We start from the raw sequence: 25,507 nt of genomic DNA, 5'->3' as shown, positions 1-25,507 counted from the left end.
GTGGTATGATAAGGGGAGGTGTTTACTCCTTTCCTGGCCTGTGACACAAGTACTTTCTGTCCTGTAACTGTGAGGAGGGTTCCTCTCCACAGCCACTACAAGCTCCACCAGCCAGGCTCCTCCTCACCCCAGCACTGCCACCCAGAACTGTGGCCCAGATCCAAACATGGGCAAAGCAAGAGATTCCTGCCTCAGCACTGGCAAAGAGATTCCTGCAATCCCTCTCTGATCAGCCACTGGATTTCCCCTCAGTCTGTGGGCCAGAAGCTGGGAAGCAGCTGGCCCCCAGGGGCACGCTCTTGGGGAATGGAGCTGAGACCCCACCTTCCTTTCTCAGCACTGACAGAAACAGACTTTTCCCAATGACCTTCTAAGTTGTCTTTGGCATTGGTGGATTGGGGAGTTTGGAAACCTCCACAGCTGCCCAAAATTCAGTTCTCTGAGGCCTGCTCCAGGTTCGCTGTGGCCCACCTTTGCTGCGCTCCTAGGCCCCCAGCCCAGTGTGATACACCTTTCTGATCAATAATCCAGGTTGTCTTGGGCTGGAAATTTGTTTCACTCTGTCTTTTTGTGGGTTCTGCTGCTTCAGAATTTGTTTAGAGCCATTTTTTACGAGTATTTGGAGGGGTTTGGAGGAGAGCTCAAGCAAGTCACTGCTTTCACTCCACCATCTTGGCTCCGCCCCCCAGAACAAAAAAAAATCTGTGGCCCATAGGTTTTCAAGAGGGAAGATGTTTGCAAGTCTGTCTACTGTTCATATCAGCATCTCTTCCTCTAACTGGAGGGCTTTCCCTTCCTAATGCTCAGCTTGGATCACGTCACTCCCTGCTCAGTAAACCTCAGTAGCTCCCTGTCACCTCCAGGACCAAATATAAAATCCTCTGCTGGGTGTTCAAAGCCCTTCATTACCTGCTGCCTCCTCCATCTCTCTGTCTCTCCCCCTCTCCCTCTCCCTCCTTCTCTCCTCTCCCTCCCTTCCCCCCATCCCCATGCCTTTGCACACTGACACTTCTTTCAGTGCTTGCCTGAAACACCCCCTTTTTCAGGCAGCCTTCTCAGATTCCTCCCCAAACTCTCTGGTGTTACTGTTTTGATTCTTTATCTCCTTGCTGTGTTTGCTGATTGACACAATGGAAGCTCCTTGAGATCAGGGATGAAGTCAGTCTCGATTCTGTATGATCCCATGGTAAGCTCCTAACTCCTGAGTGCTCCCCCAGGAGGCCCCTCCCTCTGACTGGAGCGGGCGGAGGTGAGGATGAGAGAGCTCCTCCCAGATGCTCTGCCTCTGAAGGAGGGCGCCCAGAGAATTCACTTCACTGTTTCCCAGACAGCTACTCTGATGGACTTCATAATATCTACAAACTCCTTATTCTGATAGATGAAATCACATCTGAAACCTCGTGCTGGGCAACCTCCTTTCCCTCCCTTCACCTTCTTCTTATGTGGTGTCTCTCCCATTAGAGGGCAGCTAGGGGGCGCCCCAGTGCACAGAGTGCTGGGCCTGACGGGGACGTCAGTGGGAGCCATAGTGGATAGAGTGCCCAGCCTGGAGTCAGGAAGACTCATCTTCCGAGTTCAAATCTGGCCTCAGACACTTCCTAACTGGGTGACCCTGGGCAAGTCACTTAACCCTGTTTGCCTCAGTTCCCTCATCTAGAAAATGGGCTGGAGAAGGAACTGACAAACTACTCCAGCATCTCTGCCAAAAAAAAACCCCCAAAACAAAAAAAAAAAACAAAACCCAAATGGGATCACAGAGAGTCAGACACCACTGAAATGACACTGAAGTGCTCTCCCATTAGACTGTGAACTCCTTGAGGGTAGGGCACTTTTTCCAATTCTTTGTAAACCAGTGCCAAGTGCAGTGCCTGGCACACAGGAGGTGCTTAAGCAATGTTTCCAGACTCTGACTCACGCCTGCAGATCAGCCAATGGTTTTCAATGGGACAAGGCTGATGGGGGGTTTACAGCTGGGCTTCTGAGAACCAGGGAAGGGGGGGGGCAGCCAGGGCAAACGTACCCAAGTCAGCCTCCTCCTCCACACCAGCATCCTCCATTGGGATCGGCGAAGAGTACATCTCCTTGCTTGGGCAACGTGGTGTCCTCATGCTAAGGAGGAGGTCAATGGCCCAATCCAGGTGGAATGTGATGTTGTTCAGAGGAAAGTGATTGCAGTACAGCCACTCAGAAAACTCCATCAGGTAATAGATCTTCTTCCAGGTGCCCTCGGGTTTCTTGGGGGAAAGAATAAAATGGAATCTCAAGGAGAGAGCTGACCCATTGAGGCAGTTTTGAGTAACCGAGAAACCAAGACAGGGCTGGTGAAAGGCATCACAAAAGCTTGGCCTGTGGGTAGCTTAATAAATGTTCATAGAGTGGTTGCTGAAATGAATGGGATTTCCTGAGGCAGATAAATGAAGGCCGGTGCCTGGAGGCACTCTACAAACCACCAGGGATGTTGCTCAAGACTGACTCAAAAGCCCAGGGCTCCCTAGTGTGTTTTTGTTAGAGAATCGTCCTATGACCAATCAACCCGTCGATAAGCATTTATTCAGCTCCTACTACGTGCCGGGCACTGTGCTAAGCACACATCAACAAAAGCAAAACTGACTTTTTTTTATTCAAAAAGAAAAAAAAGGGCCAGCAAGCAAACAAGTCACCTCAGGCAGCAAAAATGCTCACCGTGGACACCCCCTTTGTCTCCATCCCCAACCTGCAGCGGTGGGGGCAGGGATTCCTTCCCAGACTAGCCTTCTTCCAAACTGCCCCTTCCCTGGCCCAGACCTCATGGTGGGCAGGGGCTTCTGCCCTTGTTTCCCCCTTCACCTGGGCGGCTGATCTTGGACAAGATGAGAGTTAACAGCTCCCCTCCTTCAGAAGCGGTAGGTAATGGTGAGCACCAGCGCTTCCCATCTGCCAGGCCCTGTCATTGCCTGAGGACCTCTGGGCCCTGTGCCCACTCCATCACTGCTCCCTCAGGCTCCCTGACCTTGCCACCTGCACTGCTGCCCCACCACACTTTCTACCCCCCAGTAGAGCAGAAGACCCTTGAGAACGGCCTCGTCCGACTTTTCCTATTTGTGTCCTGGGGGCTCACGCTGCGTGTGGCACATGGGAGGCTCAGCACATGCTCGTGCTCTTTCATTCACTCACTCACTAAGGGTGCACTGCATGCCGGGCATTGTGAAAAGTGTTCTCTATCTGTCTATGCATGGTTTGGTCAGGAGGATGAGCCTGCACGGGCGTGTGGTGGTCTGTGCACTATGGCGCCCCCTAGCTTCCCCATCTATCCATCTACCTGCCGTCTTCCTTTGCTGCCCATCTATCCAGGCACTCCTCGATTAGATAGATCCCCCCTGTGCCTGTTTCTCCACACTCCATCTGTTTACTCCCCTGTCAAAAGTGTCACGGAGGAAACACAGGAATAGCAGGCCTCTTATGAAACGCCACTGCACCCCCCCCCCACGGGACCTGAACGACGTGCCCCGCCCGAGGCACACCCACAGTGGTCCGGGTGAGGTCTGAGCTCTCAGGCGCGGCGCCCCCCTCACATACAGCCCTTGAGCTGCACTCTGGCGCCAAGTCACTTGCGGGGTCTGCTTTTGGCGGGCAGCCATGACTGGCTTAGGGCTTAGTCAGACCCTCAGGAAAAGGAGGAAGGGAAAGGGGAAAGCGTTTATTAAGTACCGACCATGTGCCAAAGGGCAGCAATGGCTAGAACACTGGGCCTGGAGTCAGGAAGACCCGAGGTCAAATCTGACCCCAGACACTTCCTAGCTGGGTGACCCTGGGCAAATCCCTTCACTCTGCCTCAGTTTCCTCCTTTGTAAAATGAGCTGGAGAAGGAAATGGCAAGACATGCCAATATCTTTGCCAAAAAAAATCCAAATTAGGTCATGGAGAGTCAGACAAGATTGAAACAACTGAACAACATGAACTCCTGGGAGGAAGGTGCTAATATTATTTCAATTTTACAGACGAGGACACTGAGGCAGACAGAGATGAAGTGATTTGTCCAGGGTCGCACAGCTTTTAAGTGTCTGAGGCTGTATTTAAACCCAGGTCTCTCTGACTCCAGGCCCAGCACCCTATTTATTATGCAACACACCTGCCTAGTTTTAATAGAAGGGAATACATTTTCAAAAAATACAATTTGGCTAATTACTTATTAAACCTAAATGGGAAAATATCCCAAGCCATGCCAACTGGGAGTAATCATCAGGCATGCTGGGAGCCCTCCTCTCCCTCTGGCGCTGCTTTCTGTCTACAGCAGACTCCTTTCTGTGCTGTGAGCAGCCTCTCCACTACGCCCTGTCTCCTGCAGTCTGGGGGCCTTCCCCTGACCTGCCTCTCTCACTGCTGTGATGGAGGTCCTGCCCTCACAAGCATCTGTTCCAAGAGGCCCAAATGGCATCGCAGGCCCAGCCCCTGTCAGCACTCAGCAGCATCCTTCCCCTGGCAGGGGGATGGGCTCACTCGTCTCGGGCTCAAGAGAGCACAACGCCTCTCATGTCTGTGGTCAACATGATTCCCTCACTTTAGAGATGAGGAGGAATGCCCAAGGGCCTAGTCTGGCTGACCCGGCCTCCATAACACAAATCTGGGCAGGAAGGACACTGCCCGCTTTCCCCACGAGGTTCCCAGAGTGCACCTGCAGCGCGTGGATGGCATTGTGGTAGCAATAAAGACTCCCCAGGAGGTCCTTGGAGCTGAAGGCTAGGCAGTGCCACATGTAGGACAAGTAGTCCTCACTGGTGTCCTTGAACTTCTGGATCTCCATCGAGAAGTTCTGGCCCAGCCTGGCCTTCACCATCACCATGTGTTTGAAAATTAAACTGTAAAAGAGAAGTCAAGGGGTGGTGAGCAGGGGAGGGTGGAAATGCCAGTGAAGCCTCAGTGCTGGGAGAAAGAGGAGATGGGCAGAGGGGAAACTGAGTTTCAGGAAGGTTGTGCAGCCTGCCTGATCATGGAGCTGGGATGGAGAGCTTACAGCACATCTAGGAACCATGAGCCCTCTGAGTGATGCCATCGGAGGGGAAGGAGAGACCCTGTCTGCCTCAGCTTTATGTTCACATGAGACTTTCCTCCCTCCCTCGGTGCCCCACTCCCAGTGCAGGTGGCCCCCTCTCAGTCCCCCATCAGCAAGCCCAGAGCAGACACCCACAGATGCACTTACAGCCGGTGCCCTGTGCGGGGCAGAACTTGTATAGCTTCCTCCAACAGCCGGAGTCCACCCAGCAGGTCATTCTGGTCGGTATACATGTAGAACAAGAGCCTGTACAGGGCCATTTTCAGGGTGATGTCATCATCAGTACCTTTGGGGGTGGGCCGACATCAACATTACACATCGGTTTCTCTTTCTACTGGCCACCCCCTTGAGTGTTTAAAAAGAGGCATTTCCCAGCCACATGAAAAAGATGGTCTTGCATTTCATGTTGAAATCTCTAACAGTTCTGGGTGAGAAGAGGTCTCGCTGATGCAAAAGCAGACTGATTGAGGGCTGAAGGCCTGACCTCAGGACAGTTGAGGATGGTGAAGGCTCTTCCTCAGACACCATCACCATCATCTCACATATGAAGAAAAGACACCTACGGGAAGCCCTGCCTCATATCTCTGAGTTACAAAGTTTACCTGGTTCAATGACTTTTTTTCTATTATGAGTTGTGATGAGTGATATATTTTAAAGTTTCCTAATGGTAATATGAATCTTTGAGCTGACAGTGAATATTCCTAATATTTAAGAAAATCCAATCTGAGTTGGTACCTCTATGTGGCTCCTCGCCTATTTTGTTTCTGTTTTTAGGTTTGTAAGAGTCCCCTTTGATTCCTCCAGCTCACTGAGACCTCAAAACATGGAGAACAAGACAACAGTAATCACTAGTGACAGGTCGGTATTGAAGTGAGTGTGGGGTTTATCATTAGATTTTTTTTCTATTGGGGTGTAGAGTATCATTATTTCAGCAATTTTACTGAATTGATATTTCCTATGACAACTTTTCCTTTGAGGAATGGTTCTTACCCACAAAAATTTCCATTCCTTCTTTGTCATTATGGCTGCCAGGATTTGTCCCTGGTTTCTTTATTCCTTTTTTCTGGATATATTGTTTTGGTTTTTGAAATTCCTTACTTTTCTCTCTTATAACTTCCTTCAAGGCAAGGCTTGTTATGAACTTATCCCCTTTATATAGTTAAGGAAGATACAATGTTTCCTTGCCCTCTGGTGTGTCTGTGTGTGTTTCAGTAGGTGCCTAAGTGTGAGTTTTTCTGGCTCTCTGATCCAGCTGGGCTTTCTAATCACATATAGAATGTGAGATGCCAGGCTGCTCCCATTTTTTTTTTTTACCAAATGAATATCCAGGTGGTTCAGTCTACCAGCCAAGATCTTCTAGGGCCTAGGGGAAAGGCTGCTTTGGTGCCCTTCTCACCATCTGAGTTTGGCACCCTTTCAGCCACCTGACCCTCCCTGAGCTCCAGGGTTTCTGGTTCTGGGACACAGAAGTTGGAGAGGAGTGTAAGTCACACAAGTCTCCCTTGTTGCCCACCTCCATCAAAATTTTCACAAAGGGAGAAGCATCCATGAAGTCAGCACTATCTATTCCAAGTTCCTTGTGGCAGTGGGGGGGGGGGGGTGTCCGCTCTGTGCTTCCTACATATTGAGTCAGAGATGGCATGTACAATGAGGAGAAGTAGCCACATCCCTTACTCATTCTGGGTGGCTGATAAATCTGGCTGATTCCAACAGCTACACACAGGTGCCAATGGCTGGAAAACAGGATGTAGGTCCCTTGACCTGGGCCGAATGTGCTACTAAACACCAGGACACTGGGAAACACATCTGCCATTCCTCTTCCCAAACAAGGTGCACTAACCACTTGGTGATCAGGCACACAGTCCTAGAAATATGCTCCTGGTCTAAGGGTGGGACTTGCCTTGCCCAAGACGGTCTTGGGGCCAGTGATAATGGGGTATAGATGACCACATCAGTTTTTCTATTATTTTTGTTCAATTTCAGTCAAGTCTAAGAAGGGGGAAAGGAGATAAGGAATAAGCATTTATTAAGCATCTACTGTGTGCCAGGCACTGTGCTAAGCTCTGCAAATTCTTCTATATGATCCCAATATTACATAAGTAAGGTTCTTGACAACAGGGGCTTTTTAGCTTCGACTTTGTGTCCCCAGCACCCAGCACAAAGTGAGTGCTTGATAAATGTTTAAGAGGCCTAGAGAAGGGAGTCTTTCCTCCCTCTAAGATCCTATGTTTCTTGAACCCCAGACTTCTGTTTGCATCTGATCATTCTTACCTGGTCATTCCACAGACCCTCTGAAATGATGTGATCATGGGGTGGCCTCATTATTAATGTGTGTGTGCGTGCAGATTTCCCAACAGGGGCTTATTCAGGCTTGTCTTTCAGGCCCAGAGCCCAGCACAATGCCGGGCACACTTGGGCTGTTTCCTGCCCTTTCTGCTGGTTTGATTTCATGGATACATTTTTAACCAACAGGACAAGTTTCCCTAGATCCCTTTTCCTTCCATAATCTCCCTTGATTTTTTTGACCTTTTGTTCTTTCACGTGAATTTTCTTTTCCTTTTGTCTTATTCTGGGAAGCGCGCTGTTGCTTTTAGTACATGATTGCCTTTAGTTTCTAGAGCAGTTTGGGAAACACCACCTTTCCCACATCCACTCTTTGAGTGTACTACCCATTATTTATTTGCTCAACATCTGAATGTGGGACTATGTCGACAAAGTGCAGGAGTGTGCATTCCCTTAGGGTGGGGCATTGGGCTGAAGGGTGCACAGACAATAATAATGATTCATATAGCAATTACTATATGTCAGGTAGAGGGAGCGAGGTGGTTCAGTGGATAGACCACTGCGCCTGGAGTCAGAAAGATCTGACCTCAGACACTCAGTAGCTGTGTGACCCTGGGCAAGTCACTTTACCTCTGTTTGCCTTAATTCACTGGAAAAGGAAACAGCAAACCACTCCAGGATCCTTGCCAGGAAAACCACATGGACAATACTGGCATTCTACAATTCACAGGGTCATGAAGAGTTGGATTTGATTGAGCAATAACATCAACGATGTACCAGACACTGTGCTAAGTGCTTTACAATTATTATCTGATTGGATTCTCACAACAACCGTGGGAGGTAGGAGCTATTATTATCCCAATTTCATAGATGAGGAAACTGAGGCAGGCAGCCGTGAAGTGACTTGCCCAGGGTCATAAAGCTAGAAATTGTCTGAAGCTGGATTTGAACTCAGGTCTCCCAGATTCCAGGATGAGTACTCTGTCCACTTTACCACCTAGAGAAGTATAGTCCAAAGAAAACTATCACCAGGGGCATCAGGAGAAGCCTCAAGAAGGAGGCATATGGTTCCTGGGCTGAGCCCTGGGAGGTAGAGAAAAGGGTGGCATGGAGGATAGCCTGGGAAAAAGCCTGGAAGTGAGAGATGGGACACTGAGTTCAAGGAACAATGAGACGGCCAGTTTGGTAAGAAAACAGTGTGAGTGGAAGGAAATTGTATTTGGTAAGATGGGAAAGGAAGGTGGAGCCCACCTGGGCAAAGCTTTAACTGCCATGCTGAGGAGGCTGTATTTTAACTTAGAGATGATAGGGAGCCACTAAAGTTTCTTTAGCAGGACGTGACATAGTCAGACTTGCTTTAGGAAGATTATCTTGACAGCTGTATGGAGAATGGATCAGAGAAGGGGAAGCCTGAAAGCCAGGAGAAATCCAAGTAAGAAATTGTGCAATAGTCTAGTTGAAAGGTCATGAAGACCTAAGCAGAGAAGGGGCTTGGATTTCTGTCTGATTTAATGAATTTCAAAGTATTGAGTGGTTCCAAAAGTGGTCCAAATGTTTTACCTCCTCCTCTCCCACTGCTCTGAGCAATACACATGTGTCTATCTATTCACGTGGAGACACATATGCACATACATCTACACATACACCTACAGATACACCTACACAAGCATGCAAGCATTGGCTTTTTGCAAACCTCCTTGGAAGTGACCGTCAGTGTTTCCGCTGTACTGAAGGTCCATGCTGGGCCACTGGTGCAGAATCAAAGACTTTTCCTTCCCCTACAGGCAATGAACAAAGGACAGTTGGCACCATGCTCATCCTCCTCGCCAATCTCTATTCACTCTGATTCCCTCATAAGCCCTGTATGAGCAGAGACCCAGCATTGGGCTGGGGAGTAAGGAGAGATCTCAGAACCAACAGAGTCCCCCACAGATGGGGACTTAGAAGGACCAAAGACCCTGGGCAGAGGTGCAGCCCTTGCCTTGAACGGGAGGGCCTGATGACCAGGGGCTTAGGAGCCAAGATGCTTGGCCAGAACTTCCTGTCCATCCAAGCACTCACTCACCATGGAAGCTGATGCTTCTGCCTCTGCCTATGTCCTGGTGCCACCCTGCCCCAAGTCAGAAAATCCCTTCTTCCCTATCTTCACCTCAAAATCTCTCCTGGAGGGGTGCTATCCTTGATGAATGAGTCTGTCCTTGATAGGACTCTAGGCACTTAGTTCAGAATCCAGCCTCATTGGTTATCATTATCGGAGTAGGGAGGTGTCTCCAGAAGGCCACATACAGGGGCATTAAGATAGCACAAACCCATGGCCATGGAGGTCCATGGCAGATAGGGAGAAAGGCAGCCTGGGACTCTGGGAACATGAGGGCCATCCAGGTGGAGGGCTGGTGTCACAGTGCCCTAAAGGCGTGCTCCCTGGAGGATCTCTAGGACACCACAGAGGTGAGCGGGAGGGGAGACGCTTTTCAACTTCTTGTGCTGAAGCCTTTCATGGGCCACCCCCAAGTAGCAGGTGTTCCCTGGCCTCTGTCCTGAACCCTCTTCCACGGTTTCAAGTTTCATCTTTTGGCAAGTGAAACTATGTTGACATATCGAGCCCTCCTCAGCATGGCATAGGGGGCGGAGTCCTGGGCTTGAATCCAGGAAACTAGCTGGGACTCTAGGCAAGTCAGTTCATCTCTCTCTGTGCCTCAGTTTCCTCCTCTGTAGAATGTGTTTGGATTAAGATCCCCTCTCACTCTGCCTCCATGAGTCCATAATCTTGCTCACCCCAGCTGACGGATGTCCCAGAAGCCCCTCAAGCCCAGTGCATCCTAAGGAGCTCCTCTCCTCCTCCTTCCCTCCCTCTGTCCCTCTCCCTTCTCCAACCTCCCCATTTGGACCAAAAACACCACCAGGCTCATCTTCTCTGCCCCTCCCCCCCCAGCCAACAAGGGGTTGGATCCTGTAGCTTCTGCCTCAACCTCCTCTCCTGTGTATTCCCTCCCGTCCACTTAGGACAGCACTCCCCTAGCTCCTGCCTTCTTCATCTTTCCTCGGAAATGCTGCTCCCCACTCCCCAACTATGGCTGTATCTTCCCCTCAAATCCATTTTCCACCAGCTCTGACCATATCACCCCCAGTTCAAAATATCGTCAGTGGGTTGCTATTGCCTCCATGTGAAAGACAAAGCCTTCACAAAGTTCCCACTGCCTGTTCCTGTCATCTCCCTTCCTGCCCAACTAGCCTGGTGGCTGTGGTTTCTGTTCCTTGTTGTTCGATGACGCCAGATCCCCAAAGGCTCTGGCCTCCTCAGCTCCTTCCCTTCCAAGGACAGCTGGGGGCCACCTCATACCAAGTCCCATAGCACTCATGCCCGCAGCGCTCACCTCATGTGGGTTTTACAGCCACACTGATTATGTGTCATGGGAGACACGGGTACAAGCCCGCCTAGCATGGTGCACCCTCTTCAGAGAAGGCGCTGTGCTCTATGAGCAAAGCAGAATGGAAGTAGCTCAAAAGAAAACACAAGATGCACAGATTTTGAGAGCCCACCCCAGACGTTCACTCGGGACCATTTGTGCCCAGCCTGCGGCAGCTTTCCCAGCTCATAGGGGCCTGAGCAGCCAGTCAGACTCACTGCACCTCGTGGGTGTCTTCAAGGACAAAAGAGAACACCCAACCAACCGAGGCACACTGTGTTTCCCTTCTTCCCTCCCCAGGTAGAAGGTAAACCCCTTGAGGGCAGGGACTTCTTTTCTCTTTTGTATCGCTGGTGCCCAGCAGCATGTCTGGCACACGGGAGGCCCTTGTGAATTCGCTTGGCCAACTGAAGTGAATTGAGAGAGGGAGGGGAACCAAATGAGCCCATGCACGGAGGCCAGAGTGGACAGCAGCTGCAGAGGGCCCCACAGGCCACCAGGGGGCTTAGACTTGGTCCTGCCGGCAGTGAGGGGCCAGGAACAAGGCAATGACAGGATAAATGCAGCAATGGACGGAGGACCTGCCGATGTCAGGGGCTCGAAGCAGCTCGGATACAGGGGAGACTTCAGGATGACCCCAGCTGTGCTATTCTAAGCCCCCGCCGCCTCCCATTGACTCCCCCGTCTCTACGGTAGGCACATCAGATATTTGGGTAACCCCCCTGGATTAAAAGAGGATTCAGTGAATTCTACAAGTGGGCAGAGCCACTGGGGGGATTCTGACGTAGCTCAGGGAAGGCTGCCCCAAAGATTCAGGGTGTTCTGTGCTTGAGCCCAGGAGCGTCTGAGGACAGGCTTCAGAGACCACCCGACACTCGCTGTGTGACCCTGGGCAAAGCCCTCGTCTGAACCTCAGTTTCCTCACTTGTAAAATGGGAGAGACAATGCTGCGGGGAAAGGGGTCTGGCAGCTGTCCCCAGGGGCAGCTGCTGGCCCCGCCCTCCTGGGGGCCTAGCTCCCTCCTGGATCCTATCGCCGACCTGGGTTTTGTTTTCCGTCTTGTTGATGATTTTGAGGATCAGCTGGACCGATTGTTTCAGCTTCTTCCGGCAGAAGGGGGAGCTGAAGAATGGCAAGCAGGTGTTCCAGTAATGGCGGGTTGATTGCATCACCAAGGTGTAGTTCTCTGCCAAGCCCGCATACCTGGGGAAGGATTTGGAGCCCCTCAGGGCAGGGCAGGAGAAACGCAGGCACCCAGACACCCCGACCAATCACTGGCATTTTCATAGGCCCGGGCTGACTTAATGCACTCCTATGGTTGTAGGGATCACATGAGGTAACACTTGTAAAGTGCTTGGTACAGCGCTTGGCACATAGTAGGTCCTTCATAAACACTTGTTTTCTTCCCTTCTCCTCCCCACCCCAAGCTGGCTGACATTGGCTGAGACCAGCAGCGGCCTAGGGCAGCCCATGGTTCTGTTTCTCACAGTCAAACCCAGACCTAGAGCCCTGGAGCCCTGGGGCCCTGCAACCCTGGGGCCCTGCAACCCTGGGGCCCTGGAGCCCTGCAGCCCTGGGGCCCTGGAGCCCTGCAACCCTGGGACCTTGCAGCCTTGGGGCCCTGGAGCCCCGGGCCCAGCCCCCATGGCAGCCATTAGGCTGTGTCCTGAATCGAGGGAGCCCCTGCTCTGTTTCATGGAGGACTTCCAAGCACCCCAAACACTTCAAAAAGCAGCACTGAGCAGAGTAAACACGAGCCAACAATCAATCCCAAGGGACAGAGCACAATCTGGTTATGTTGAACAGGAGCCAATGATCAACATATCCTCTCGGACCCTGGCCTCACCAGGGAGGAGTCGCCAGGGGGAGTCCTACACACACCTACAGGCACACACCACATCCACACACCACACACGTACATACCACACGTAATGCAAGCACACACGTGCACACATTCACACATGCACACACATGCCGCACGCTCACCACATCCGCACACTCACCACATACGCACACGTGCGCACGGGACACACGCACACAGCCAGTGGGGTACATAAACACTTTCACTCAACAGTGAAATGGGAAGGAAAGGGGAGAAGAGAAAAGTGGGGAGATTACAGGGAGGGCAGACAGACAGCAGATCCGTCCCATCTATGACAAGTGCTAAGTGCACAAAGACACTTAGGGCACCCTGGAGCCTCATCCGCTTCCTCCTCTGGACGATGAGAGAGGCGACCTTGGTGACCTTGGTGTTCGGTCCCTGACATGGTGGATATTCACCAATGGCGGAAGGGGGTTGCAGGGGAGCCCCCCTCCCCCAGGGATCTGGGCTGCCTAATATCACCATCAACGGTGAATGAATAAAGGTACTAAGGGTTCTGTGTGTGCAGAGGGCACAGAGAGTCAAGTGGCAAGTCTGGAAGCCAGAGCCTGGGTTCCAGAACAGCTCAACAGTGAAGTCATTCAAGAAAATTCCACAAGATGATATTGAAAAGGTATTGATGTGAATCCGTTTGCGGGAGGGGATCTGGACCTGGGATTTCACTGGCCTGAGGAGTTCCCGGGGAGGAAATCCCCTTTCCTGGTCAGGTGCAAGTTCAAAAAAATAAGATTTCACAAGTATAAGGTGGGGAAAGCCTGGCTAGATAGTAGTTTGTCTGAAAAAGCCCTCAGGGTCTGAGTGGACTGCAAGCTCAGTCTGAGATCCAGTGCTATCTGAGATGGCATGGAGGGGCAGAATGTTTTGGAGCCAGGAGGAGGAATCCCACTGTCTCCTGCCCTCCTTAGACCTCAGCTCACTTCCGGGCAACATGGTATAGTAAGAACATTGCTAAAATGGCTATAAGCATTTATGTAGCACCCGCCATGTGTCAGGCACTGCGCTAAGTAGTTTACAATTATTATCTTCTTTGAACATCACAACTACTTTGCAAAATAGGTTTTGTCATTACCCTCCTTTTGCATATGAGGAAACTGAGGCAAGCAGAGGCTAAGTGACTCGTCCAGGGTCACACAGCTATTAAATGTCTGAGGCTGTATTTGAACTCAGGGCTTCCTGACTCTGGCTCCCCCCAGCTGCCAGTGTTCAGGGGAGGGCAGCCAGGATGGAAGCAGCTCCTGGGGGGTTCCTTCCCTGGGAGATTTTGTTCATCCCAAACTAATCACAATCACTTCTGTGCCTCGGTCCCAGGAAGGCAGTCAGCACCGGTCATTGCCAGAGCTGGAATGGGTTTCTCTGCACTTTGGCCACAGGAAGCCTTCCTGGGCAGGTCTCACGATCATCCCTCAGGACTGAGGCACAGACACTGGCCTTGGGCATAGGCTGGACGGTGCCCAACACTGGGCTCTCTCTGTGGCGCAGTGCCAAGGGTGTGGGGAGGGGGCAGAAGCATCCTCACAGGCTACAATGTAACAGAGCCCCAAGGGGCCAGATAAAGTCAGGCTCAGAGCAATGCCAAGGACGTGCTGGCCTTTAAGAGGCTTCGGGGGGGCCCTGGTCTGTTTCAAGGCAAAGAATCACCTTCCTGGGGTAGGGGTGTGTGTGGCGGACCCATCCACACAGGCCATGCTTCCCTCTCTCCTTGGTCACAGAACTGAAGCAGCCTGGGCTGGTATAGCAACAAAAGTCCTGGCATCCTCAACCCCAGCCCCCGGCCTCCATCCCTTACCCTACGACCCCTATCCTAATATTCCCCAGCCTCCATCCTCTACCCCCAGACCCTATCTCCTTCCCTCGATCCTCTGACCCCACCCATGATCTAGCCCCAGACAGTGCAGGTCTCTCTCTCTTCTACCAAGGGGTTCATAGTCCATCTCTCACCTTCTGACCTTTTACTTCCTAAGGACTAGAAACCACCCTTTTTTTACTACAGGCTCTGGAGTCTACCTATGCCTGCAGCTCTGGCGGCCCCTACCTAATGCTGCCCAGAAAGGCCTTGGCTGCCTGCTGGCGTAATTGCCTCCTTCCTGCCAAGTTCTCCATCGTACTTTTCCCTTGGGTACACAGCAGAGCGCTCAGTAATTCAGCTCGAAACAAGTTGTCGTTTCTGGGGAGAGAAGCAGTGGGTCACCACGTTAGTGAGCAGGGATCATTTCTCCCTTGGGGATGAGCCTGGGCCCCTAGTCCCTTCTGGTGTGCCCCAGGACCACTGGCCCTGGCCACCAGACAGGTGCCACCTCTGGCTCCTGGTTGGTTCCCTGGTCCTAGGATGGGCAGTGCAGGAACAGTCATAGAGGAGATCTAGCTGCCTACTCTATGGGCAGAAAGAGCGAAGAGCCAATCCAGCCTCTCTCAAGGCTGCTGTCGGTAGGGAGTGGGGGAGCCCAGGGGAGGGGCTGACACAGGCAGTGTCCCACAAAAAGGGTGGGGCTTGGCTGCTTTGGGAGAGGGCACTGATCACACCAATCTTCCAATCACAGGAGGTGCACACGAGGACCGACCAGGCGTTCTCGTGGAGGGCCCTCACCCAGCAGGTCCTTCCCTGATGTCTTGTTACACTAGACTGTACTTATGTGTTACAAGGGGTAGTTTTTATGGCAAAGGTAGGGAAAGCAGGCATGTGGCAGCAGTGAGGCAAATACACACACACATATACCCCGCCCCACCCCATATTTGATCTGTTTGGACAGATTTGGATATTAGAGATCTGGAAAATCCCCTTTTCTGAGAAGCCTCACCCTCAGCCACAGCAACCTGGGCAGAGAGTACAAAGCTAGACAAGATGACAGGTCTGCCAGGAGGCTCAGCGGGCACTCCTGGGAGCCAGACGGCATCTCTCGTGCTCAAAATGAGCTTGGATTCGGCCCCCACAAAGCGGACTGAACACCGATATGTAAACATGTGTGTAACACTCTCCCTGCCCCCACAGGTTTGGGTCATTGCTGTCACTGCCATTATGAGGTTGAGAAGGAATATTTCAAAAATAAAAGCACAAAAGTTGGAGAAAGCCATTTAACTCTTCCTGTTTGGCAAAAACAATCACGGTGGTACCCAGAGACTTGAGGTGATTCTATGCAAAGTCAGCAACTAGTGCTGAGTCAGTCTGAGTGACTCCATTTTAAACCTTGCTTTAGTACTTAAGTCAGGCAGCCAAGTGGCACAGTAGATAGAGCTCAGACCGGGAGTCAAGAAGACCAGAGTTCAAATCTAGCCTCAGACACTGACTATCTGTGTGACTCTAGGCAAGTCACTTAACCTTGCTTGCTTCGGTTTCCTCATCTTTAAAATGAGCCAGAATGCCCATTATCACCACTATTAATCAATATTGTACTAGAAATGCTAGCTAGAAAAGAAAGAAAAAGAAATTGAAAGAATTAGAATTACAAAGAGGAAACAAAGTTATCACCCTTTGCAGATGATACGATGGTATGCCTAAGAGAATCCACTAAAAAACTAGTTGAAATAGTTAACAATTTTAGCAAAATTGCAGGATATAAAATAACTCCACATAAATCATCAGCATTTCTATATATTGCCAACAAAGTCTAGCAGCAAGAAATAGAGAAATTCTATTTAAAATGAGTGTAGACAACATAAAATGCTTGGGAGTCTACCTGCCAAGACAAACCCAGGAACACAATTACAAAATATCTCCCACAAATTAAGTCATAACAATTAGAAAAAATATTGTTCATGGGTAGGCTGAGTCAATACAATAAAAATGCCAATTCCACCTAAATTAATTGACTTGTTCAGTTGCCATACCAATCAAACTACCAAGATTCGCTTTATAGAGCTAGAAAAAAATATGAATAAAATTCATCTTTAAGAACAAAAAGGAAAGACTATCAAGGGAATCAATGGGGGGAAAACTCTAAGAAAGGCGACTTACCAGTAGCAGATCTCAAAGTGTCTTATAAAGTGGCAATCAGCAAAATAATGGGGCACTGGCTAAGAAATACAGTAGTAAATCAGTGCAATAGGTTAGGTACACAAGACACAGTAGTAAATGACCATAGTAACCTAGTGTTTGATGAACCCAAAGACTCCAGCTTCTGGGACAAGAACTCGCTATTGCAAAAACTGCTGGGAAAATTGAAGAGCACTCTGGCAGAAACTAGGCATACACCAATATCTCACAGCATATGCCAAGATAAGGTCAAAATGGGCACATGATTTGGACATAAAGGGTGATACCATAGGACAGCAAGGAATAGTTTGCCTGTCAGAGCTATGAAGAAGGGAAGAATTTAGGACCAAACAAGCTACAGAGAGCATTATAAAATGTAAAATGGATAATTTTGATTATATAAAATTAAAAAGTTATTGCACAAATAAAACCAATGCAACCAAAATTAGAAGAAAAGCAGAAAATGGTGGGGGGATTTTTACAGCAAATATCTCTGATAAAGGCCTCATTTCTTAAATTTATAGAAAAGTGAGTTAAATTTATAAGAATAAAAGTCATTTCCCAACTGATAAATGGTCAAAGGATATGAACAGGCAGTTTTCAGACTAAGAAATCAAAGCTCTTTATAGTCATATGAGAAAATGTCCTAAATCACTAATGATTAGAGAAATGCAAATTAAAACAACACTGAGGAAAATGATAAATGTTGGAGAGGATGTGGTTGAAAATTGGGACACTAATGCTCTGTTTGGTGGAGTTGTGAATTGATCCAACTATTCTGGAGAGTGATTATAAAACTATAAAACTCTTTGATCCCGTGATATTACTGCCAGGTCTGTATCCCAAAGAGATAAAAAGGGGATGCTGGTAAAGAACCTACTCAAAAAAAAGGAAATTCACAATTTTTATACTGAATTCTCTGTTTATATGGAAATCTTTTTTCTCATTTTGTATTTAAATTTAAGATGAATTAAAAATTTAAAATAAAAACATTTTCTAAATGAATTCTCTCTTAATCAGCAAACTTAGTTTAAAAACTGCCAAGTTGGCATCGCCATTTACGGGATTACAGGTTGTTGGAGAAGCCGGGACTGCCAACCTTCTGGCAAAGAGAAGTCTGGGGGCAAGGGAGGAAGCTAGGCTGCCTTAGGTGGTGGCCAGGGAAGAGCAGCAGAGCGCGTGCCCGGCACTCAAGGCTACCAACTCACTTATCTGAAGACTTGACTTCCTGTTGGTTCTCCAAGGATTTCTCGCCCTTACTCAGGACTTTCTTGGACAAAGCCATCACGTTTTCATGATCACGTAACATATAAGCAAAATGTGCCAGTCGGACCAGGGTCTGGATTTCCATGAGGGGATCTGTCCACACGCACTCTGAGACCAGCCTCAGCACCTACAACCACAAACAAAATACGCCAGACTATGGATGTCCCGAGGGATTAAATGGGCAGTTCTGTCTTTCCATATAGCTGCCACAGCCATTAGCATGTACCGACAGCCAGAGATCACTGATCACCACTGGTCACTGCAGCCACTCACCTGGGGACTTTAGCTGAGAAATGTCCCAAATCTACTCCCACATTTTAATCAAATGTGTAGATAAAACACCGTTTGGCAAAAGGGATTTGGGCCAATCCACAGAGGGTCAAGATCTTTCAAATGAAGGATAGGAGTTAAAGGAAAATTTCCCAAGAGAAAAGCAACTGGTAGTTGTTTGTGGAGGCTGGGGGAGTCCCTTCAGTGGCCACTACCTCCTCGGATGAACATAGCAGCCCCTCCACAGCCAAGCCAGAGTTTTTCTCAAACCCCTTGCTCCAGCGACTGAAGGGGAATAGGGGTGCCTTGATGTGAGCAGAGTCTGCAGCTCCCACATGGCCCATCTCTGAGAGCCCCAGAGACAAGGCCTGTCAACCTAGGTGGCACTATGCCAGACAGCCCTGTTCTTCCAGCAGCCTGGCTTGAGCTCGGCTTGGTGAGCCCAGCTGTGGGCTCCAAGGAGCTTCTGCTGCTCCATGCTCCCTCACAGGCAGAAGGTGACAAGAAAGGGACTGCTCAGGAGCCTCTGGCCACCTCTCCAGACCACCCCATCTGTATCCCCCAACCCTCCCTCATTCCCCTCAAGAGATGGGGTGATTCCTGAGCCAAAGGGCACGAGGGGAAGAATGCCCTTGAGACCCACACCATCTGTGTCCATGAATCCTCCCTGCCCCCTGACGGGATGGTGACATACCTGGGTTAAGGAGGGCAGGTTGAAGTCCATGAGGCCTAGCCCATTGCAAGAGTACATCTCCAAGGCAACCAGCACCTTGGTCATTCGCCCCTGGCTTTCATTTAGGCTCTGAGAGGGAAGCATCACATGCTGGTCAGGAGCAGCGGCTGCTGGGAAGTCCAGGCTGTCCCAGGAGCACATCTGGGCAGAGCTAAGACATGTGTGGGCACTGGAGGTTGAGAACTAATGTTTCTATACCACTTGGCCTTCAGGGTCTAATCCTTAGGCAGAGGTCACAACCAACTTTCCCAAGATGGCAGAAACAGAGTTACAGGGCAGAACGAAGCCAATCTAGCCCAGTACCACCTGATCAACCACTCACCCTGTGCCAAGGCTAGTGTCAGGTCTGGCTACATGAAGACACACTCCAACAGTACTTGCCCTCAAGGAGCTTCCATTCCACTGCCTACCAGCCTTCTCTGTGCATGGCACCACCAAGCCCCAGGCCTGGAAGGTCAGGATCACCCCTACCTAGGCAGGGGACAAGCCAGCAGTGCCCAGGGGCCCCCAGGACTCTGGTCCTTGAGGAGAGAACCTGCTTCCTGATCCAGTGGGCTGAGGGCTGGCTGGGTGGGACCACAGGGAGGCATTCTCTCAAAGCAGGAAACAGGCATCCTACAATGACTAAAAGTAATCCTCTTTTTGAGCGCTTTCCCCACCTTGCTGCCTGTGCCCTCATCATTCATCCCCACTACTTCCCCTGTGCCTCATTGTTTCTGCTCACCTTGGGCTCACACCCCTTTATCATAGTCCCTCCTCTATCTCTGGTGTCCCTACCCCCTCACACTGTTGTTCACACCCCCCATCATTGTTCCTGCTCCCAGATGGCCCACTGTCACCTTTCATTCACCTCCTCCTCTGTGCCCCCTCCCCCTCCGTATCCCCTAACCCCCTCACCTCCTCATCTGTGCCCAGTTTGCTGCCGATTTGCTGCTGAACCAGCTGCTTGGCTTTGACCCAGGTGGCAATGAGCTGCTGCCGGATGCCGATGGGTACTATCTCTTGAGGCAAATTCCCATTGGTCAGAGTGAGACCAAAGTCACAAACCTAAGACCCAAGACCACGGATGTGAGAAGACAATTAAAACCTAGAATGACTTTCAAAAGAAGCCCCAACATTTCCCACCAATAATTTACTTGTGTCAGAAAGTCTTGGGATCAGATTACAAATTGTAGGGGGGCGGGGAGAGGGGAAAAAAGAATGACAGAGATTGTCCAGCTGACTCTTATTGTGCAGATGAGGTACCTGAGGCCTCCCAACCTTTATTTCCCAAACAGTAGGAGGGAATGGGCACTTTTTCCTAGTGCTCTCATGACTTCCAGGCTAGCAACTCCCTAGAATCAGAACTAGAAGACAAAGTCCCTTTGTCACTTCTTCACCTTCTGAAGGATGAAAATATCACCAAGGCCACAACAAGAGAAAGGGAGAGAGAGAGGAAGGAGGAGAAAAAGAAGAGGAGAGAGAGATAAGAGAAGAGAAGAGAAGAGAAGAGAAGAGAAGAGAAGAGAAGAGAAGAGAAGAGAAGAGAAGAGAAGAGAGAGAAGAGAAGAGAGAATAGAAGAAGAGAGGAGAAGAGAGGAGAAGAGAGGAGAAGAGAGAGAGGAGAGAGAGGAGAGGAGAGGAGAGGAGAGGAGAGGAGAGGAGAGGAGAGGAGAGGAGAGGAGAGGAGAGGAGAGGAGGAGAGGAGAGGGGAGGGGAGGGGACGGGAGGGAAGGGGAGGGGAAGGGAGAGGGGAGGGGAGAGGAGGGAGAGGAGAGGAGGGGAGAGGAGAGGAGAGAAGAGAAGAGAAGAGAAGAGAAGAGAAGAGAAGAGAAGAGAAGAGAAGAGAAGAGAAGAGAAGAGAAGAGAAGAGAAGAGAAGAGAAGAGAAGAGAAGAGAAGAGAAGAGAAGAGAAGAGAAGAGAAGAGAAGAGAAGAGGAGAGTGAAAGCAGGAAGGAGAGAGGACACCATGAAGCCCAGATGGTGATTTGTTTCCCAGACTCCTCAATGCTTTGCCTTTTCTGTCCAGGGGGTCTGTAATCTACTCCCTCCTTTGACCTTTACCCAAAGATGTGGCAGGAGTCTTTGCTCAGTCTCCTTCACTTCCTCACAGGAGCCTGCCTCCTGAATACACAATGCCACACTCTCCCCTTTACCTAGATAGAAAACGGTCTGCCCAGCCAGAGTCACATGTTGGGTATCACCCTCCTGATGCCCTGTGATGCCCACAAAGCCACACTGGCTTGATGTTCATGTTAGACCAAGTCCTTCTGTACTTGGCCCTGTGGTGTGACACTTGGAGTGCTGGGTTCAACCCTGGATGTTTGTTGGCTGGAAAGCCAGTAGAAAGCAACCGTCAAGGTAAAGGATTTTCAGGTCATGCCATGTGATCTGGAGCTTATTATCCAAATGGAAGGAGAGAAGCCTGGGGGAGCCCTGCCAGATGCCCCAGTCTGTTTGTTTAGCATTGTCATGGGAAAGAAGGAGTAGAGGGTCTGAGAGGGTGAAGGCAAGGGAGATGTGGGGAGAGGAAGAGCTGTCCGAAGCTCAGAGGTGCTGAGCTCCCCATCAATGGAGGTCTTCGAGCAGAGGTTGGAAAACTACTCGTTAGGTATTTTGTGCAGTTGTGGCCGTCCTTCAAGACTTCTCAAGTTTCTTCCAAATCTGAGATTCTGTGCAATCAGGAGGGGCTTCCCAGCAGTGCTAACTTCTGCATTGAGCTTTACAAGAAGAGAAGGATGCTGAGAGGCAGAGGTGCGAAGGGAAGATGCTAGAAGGTAGTGTGCTAGGATGGACAGTGTGCAATGAATGGGATGGAAAGGAAGGGAAGGGAAGCAGCATTTATTTAGCACCTACTAAGCACTGCACAAATATCTCCCTTGGTCCTCTCAACCCTGGGAGGAAGGTGTTATGATCCCCATTTTACAAATGAGGTAACTGAGGCAGACAGGGGTTAAGAGACCTGTCCAGGGTCACCCAGACAGTATGAGGTCATATTTGAACTCATGTTTCTCTGACTCCAGGCCAGGTGGTCTAGGCATTAGAGTGGCCTCTAGGTCCCGGGGGGGGTCAAATGTCACCAGGCTGACTTAGCTGTGGGACCCTGGCTAAATCACTTCATTCTCAAATACAGCTTCCTTACCCATAAATGAAGTCATATATGTAAAGCACTTTGCAAACCTTAAAGTCAGTCAGTCAGTCAGTCAACACACACTTCTTATGTACTTATTAAGCTCCTAGGGAGGTGCCAGGCCCTGTGGCATGCACTGGGGATACAAAGAAATGCATCCCCACATTCTAAGGGGGAAGGATAACACAGACATGCATAAAAGGTACGTACAGTGTAGAAGGAGCCAGGAGGAATGAGCGGTGGCTGAGAAAGGCCTCCTGCTGAAGGGGGCGCTGGAGATGAGTCTTGGAGGAAGACAAGGAAACAAGGGGGAGGGGGAGGGGAGGCTGGAAATGAGGGTGGTGCATGCCAGCTGAGGAGGACAGTGAGTGCAAAGACACGGAGGCAGAATGCTGTGTTCAAGGAACAGTAACATTATAGCTGCATCAAAGACAAGGTGGTTATTTGTGGTCAAGGCATGAGCTACAGTACCCCGAGCAAAGCCACAGTGGCAGGAAACTGAACGTCAAGGGTGGCAACCAGTTCTGAGCCTTGGCTGACCAGAACGCAGAATTCAGTGACACACAGCAAGCCTGGGAAGGAAGCATGGTCAGACTCTGCCTTTGGAGAGCTCCGGGAGAGGCTGGAAGCAGGGCTGCCAATCAAGGCTGTCCCCATAGGTCAGGCAAGGGGTGCTAAAGACAAACTCGGGTGGTGGCCCTTGGGAAGGACAGACAGACTAAAAGAGGTGTGAGTGAAGAGTGGTTACAACTACCAACTGACTGATGCGGTCAGTGTGTCAAGGATGCCTTTGAACTCATGAGTCTGGACAGCTGGCAGCAGCCTATACAGAAGGGGGGATGCTGAGGGTGCAGGGCCAGGGGAAAGACAGAGACTCCTTTTAGATGTTGATGGGGACAGGTGGAGCTGAGATGGCAGAGTGAAGGCAGGAACTCATCTCAACTCTTCCAAATTCCCCTCCAAACACAATTAAAATAATGTCTCCGAGTGAACTCTAGAGTGGCAGAACCAACAAAAAGTGGGTGTGAAACAATCTTCTAGCCCAACACAACTTAGGCGGTCGGGAGGACAGGTCTGCCTCGCTGGGATGGTGGTCAGCTCAGGACAGGTTATGCCCTAGCAAGCCAGCAGCAGGTTTCTGAGGTGGCTGCACCGGAGGCTTCAGGAGCTCTCAGTCAACAGACAGTAAGGGGGTCTGACAACTGCTCAGAAGGAGATTGCAGGGGACCCTTTACTGGCACTGGGTGTAGGATCCTGCTGCCTTGCCCATATGCAGTTCTGGGTCACAGACCCAGGATGAAGAGAGGAACATATGAAGCAGAGGAGCAGGAACCTGGTTACAGTTTTAGGGTGGAGGAGAGTGTTTGTGGTCACTGCGCCTGGGCTCGGGCCCAAGGCAGAGAGAAGCGCGATCACAAAGCAGAAAGGCTGAGCTGCATTCATGAGTGCTCTGGGCCACAGGGCAGCAGGGGCCTTGACCCTGCTTCTGGGACAAAGAATAGTGCTTAGGGAGGCTCAAAGGCCAGAGCACAGGCCAGGAGAACACTGACCACACCTTGCCTTAGACCAGGCACTCTGGAAACAGCAAAACCCAACAGACCCAGAGAGATAGCTCTGAACAGCAGCATAAAAAACCTGAAGCTTGAAACAGCGCCACCCTCACCCCAGATGCAGATCCCAGCTTTAACATAAAATTAAAAGTCCAGAAGTAGGCTGGAAAATGAGCAAACAACGAAAAAAAGAACCTGATCATAACAAGCTACTGTGAAGACAGGGAAGACCAAGACACAGACTCAGAAGCCAACAAAGTCAAAATAGTTGCATGCAAAGCTTCAAAGAAAAATCTGAATTGGGCACAAGTTCAAAAAGAACTCTTAAAAGCACTCACAAAGGGATTTTTAAAACTCAAACAAGAGGGGTAGAGGAACAAGTAGTCCAAGAAAGGAGAATGATGCAAGCAAATTATGAAAAGAGAGTCAACAGCATGATAACAGAGGAACAAAAAATTCTGAAGAAAAAAAAAAACCTTAAAAAAACAGAAGTGGCCAAATGAAAAAAGAGAGGGAAAATTTACTGAAGAAAAGAATTCCTAAAATGTTGAGTTGATTGAATCAAAAAGAGGCACAAAAGCTCACTGAAGAAAATGGAGGACTCCTTGAATTCCTGGAGGATAACCTCTTGCCATACAACCCAGAAAATTTCAGTCAGCTTTTATATGAGCAGTGGACTCCTTACCTTGTAAATCTCATCTGGAAGAGAATCAGCACCAGGCTCTTTGCCACACAAGAGGAACCTAGTGGCATTCAAAACCTCTTCTTCAGTTGGAAGTTCAGCTATAGAGGGATTGACTTCAACCTGAGGCAGATGGTCAATGGCTTCAGCACTAATTGATGATGGTCTGTTGAGAACACTATGGAAGCGTTCAGCCCATCTCTCTAGGATCATGTCCTTATCACTAATCAATGTGGCTCCATCAGCACTGAGTAGTTGAGATGCACCATAGGTCTTTGGCCCATAAATAGCCTTTGGGGCATCACAAAAGCTCTTTGGATTGTTACTATCAACCTAAAACTGAATTTTATCTGCCTCCTTACTGAGCCAAGAATCCTGCATCTCTCTTAGATTTGCTTGTACTTCACTTTTGATGGAGTTAAATGATGCCTTCTTAAGACGGATGAGCTCTTGCTTTTCAGCAGCAGCTTCTGGATCTCCCCATCATTCTCATCAAACCAATCCTGATGTCTGTGAGTGTTCTGATGAGTAAATGAAGTGCATACATCGACTCTCTGGAAGCTGCCCACTCCTCTTCACCCAAACTTGTCCTCTTCCAGCATACCGATGAGGCTGTCCAGGTTTTCATGAATTTTTTCTTTGACCTCATCAGGGTTTGTCATGATGGGAGCACAGAAACTGATGATGGTGGCGTGACAGTTTCCTATAAGTGGCAATCACATTGTCATGATCCTGGCTCTCACGCCTTTTGGGAGGCGTACAAGCTTGTTGACTACATTAGATTTCATGGAGAAACTGGGTGTGCCAGCTTCATGGCGCTCCTCTTCACTGTGGCCACTCCGGAAAACCATGATCCAGCTCCAACTAAGCTGGCCTTCTTTGGCCAGCCTTGTTTCACTCAGGGCTGCTATCTGGATGTGACACCTGCTGAACTCTTTCACAGTAAGAGCTGTTCATCATTCAGGTCTCCTGGATTTCTTGTTGTCCAGACACATGTGTGTATTCCACATACCAATGGTGAGTAGAATCATATTTGCACACGTTTTTGCACTTTTTTGTGTCTGGACCACAGGGTAGGGTCCCCAGCTGCTGCAGTAAGCAAGACAGGGTTAGGTGAGGTAAACCCTTCCTCATGCCAGGAGGTGAGCAGTGCAGTCCTTAGAAAGGGTCATTTAGACACCCAGGGTGCTACCAAATCCCAGGGGTGCCTTGGTCCAACGAGAAGAAAGCTCTATGCCCTGGGCTGCCCGTGTGCAGCTCTCAGTGTCTCCACACCCACTGCTTTGTCACGTGCCTGCTGCCATAGGACATCAAGGTAGGTAGAAATGG

At 49.8% G+C, this 25,507-nt stretch overlaps 1 protein-coding gene across 10 annotated transcripts in view; it reads right to left on the bottom strand.

Annotated features, from left to right (window-relative positions):
- CFAP46 (cilia and flagella associated protein 46) overlaps nucleotides 1-25,507 on the bottom strand; it is a 149,011-nt gene that overhangs the window by 72,672 nt on the left and 50,832 nt on the right. For all 10 annotated transcript variants that reach the window (XM_020973052.2, XM_078150669.1, XM_078150671.1 and 7 more), the window contains 9 exons: nucleotides 19,735-19,884; nucleotides 18,799-18,906; nucleotides 17,777-17,961; nucleotides 14,634-14,765; nucleotides 11,760-11,922; nucleotides 9,006-9,090; nucleotides 5,177-5,315; nucleotides 4,652-4,835; nucleotides 2,021-2,234 (listed from right to left, as the gene is read on the bottom strand). In XM_020973052.2, coding sequence (XP_020828711.1) covers nucleotides 2,021-2,234; nucleotides 4,652-4,835; nucleotides 5,177-5,315; nucleotides 9,006-9,090; nucleotides 11,760-11,922; nucleotides 14,634-14,765; nucleotides 17,777-17,961; nucleotides 18,799-18,906; nucleotides 19,735-19,884 — 1,360 coding nt within the window. The remainder of the gene's footprint in view (nucleotides 1-2,020; nucleotides 2,235-4,651; nucleotides 4,836-5,176; nucleotides 5,316-9,005; nucleotides 9,091-11,759; nucleotides 11,923-14,633; nucleotides 14,766-17,776; nucleotides 17,962-18,798; nucleotides 18,907-19,734; nucleotides 19,885-25,507) is intronic.

Source organism: Phascolarctos cinereus, unplaced genomic scaffold (genome assembly GCF_003287225.1).
Source record: "Phascolarctos cinereus isolate Bilbo 61053 unplaced genomic scaffold, phaCin_HiC Scaffold_3;HRSCAF=262, whole genome shotgun sequence".
Classification (NCBI taxonomy): domain Eukaryota; kingdom Metazoa; phylum Chordata; class Mammalia; order Diprotodontia; family Phascolarctidae; genus Phascolarctos; species Phascolarctos cinereus.
This window is presented reverse-complemented; position numbering and strand designations above follow the sequence as displayed.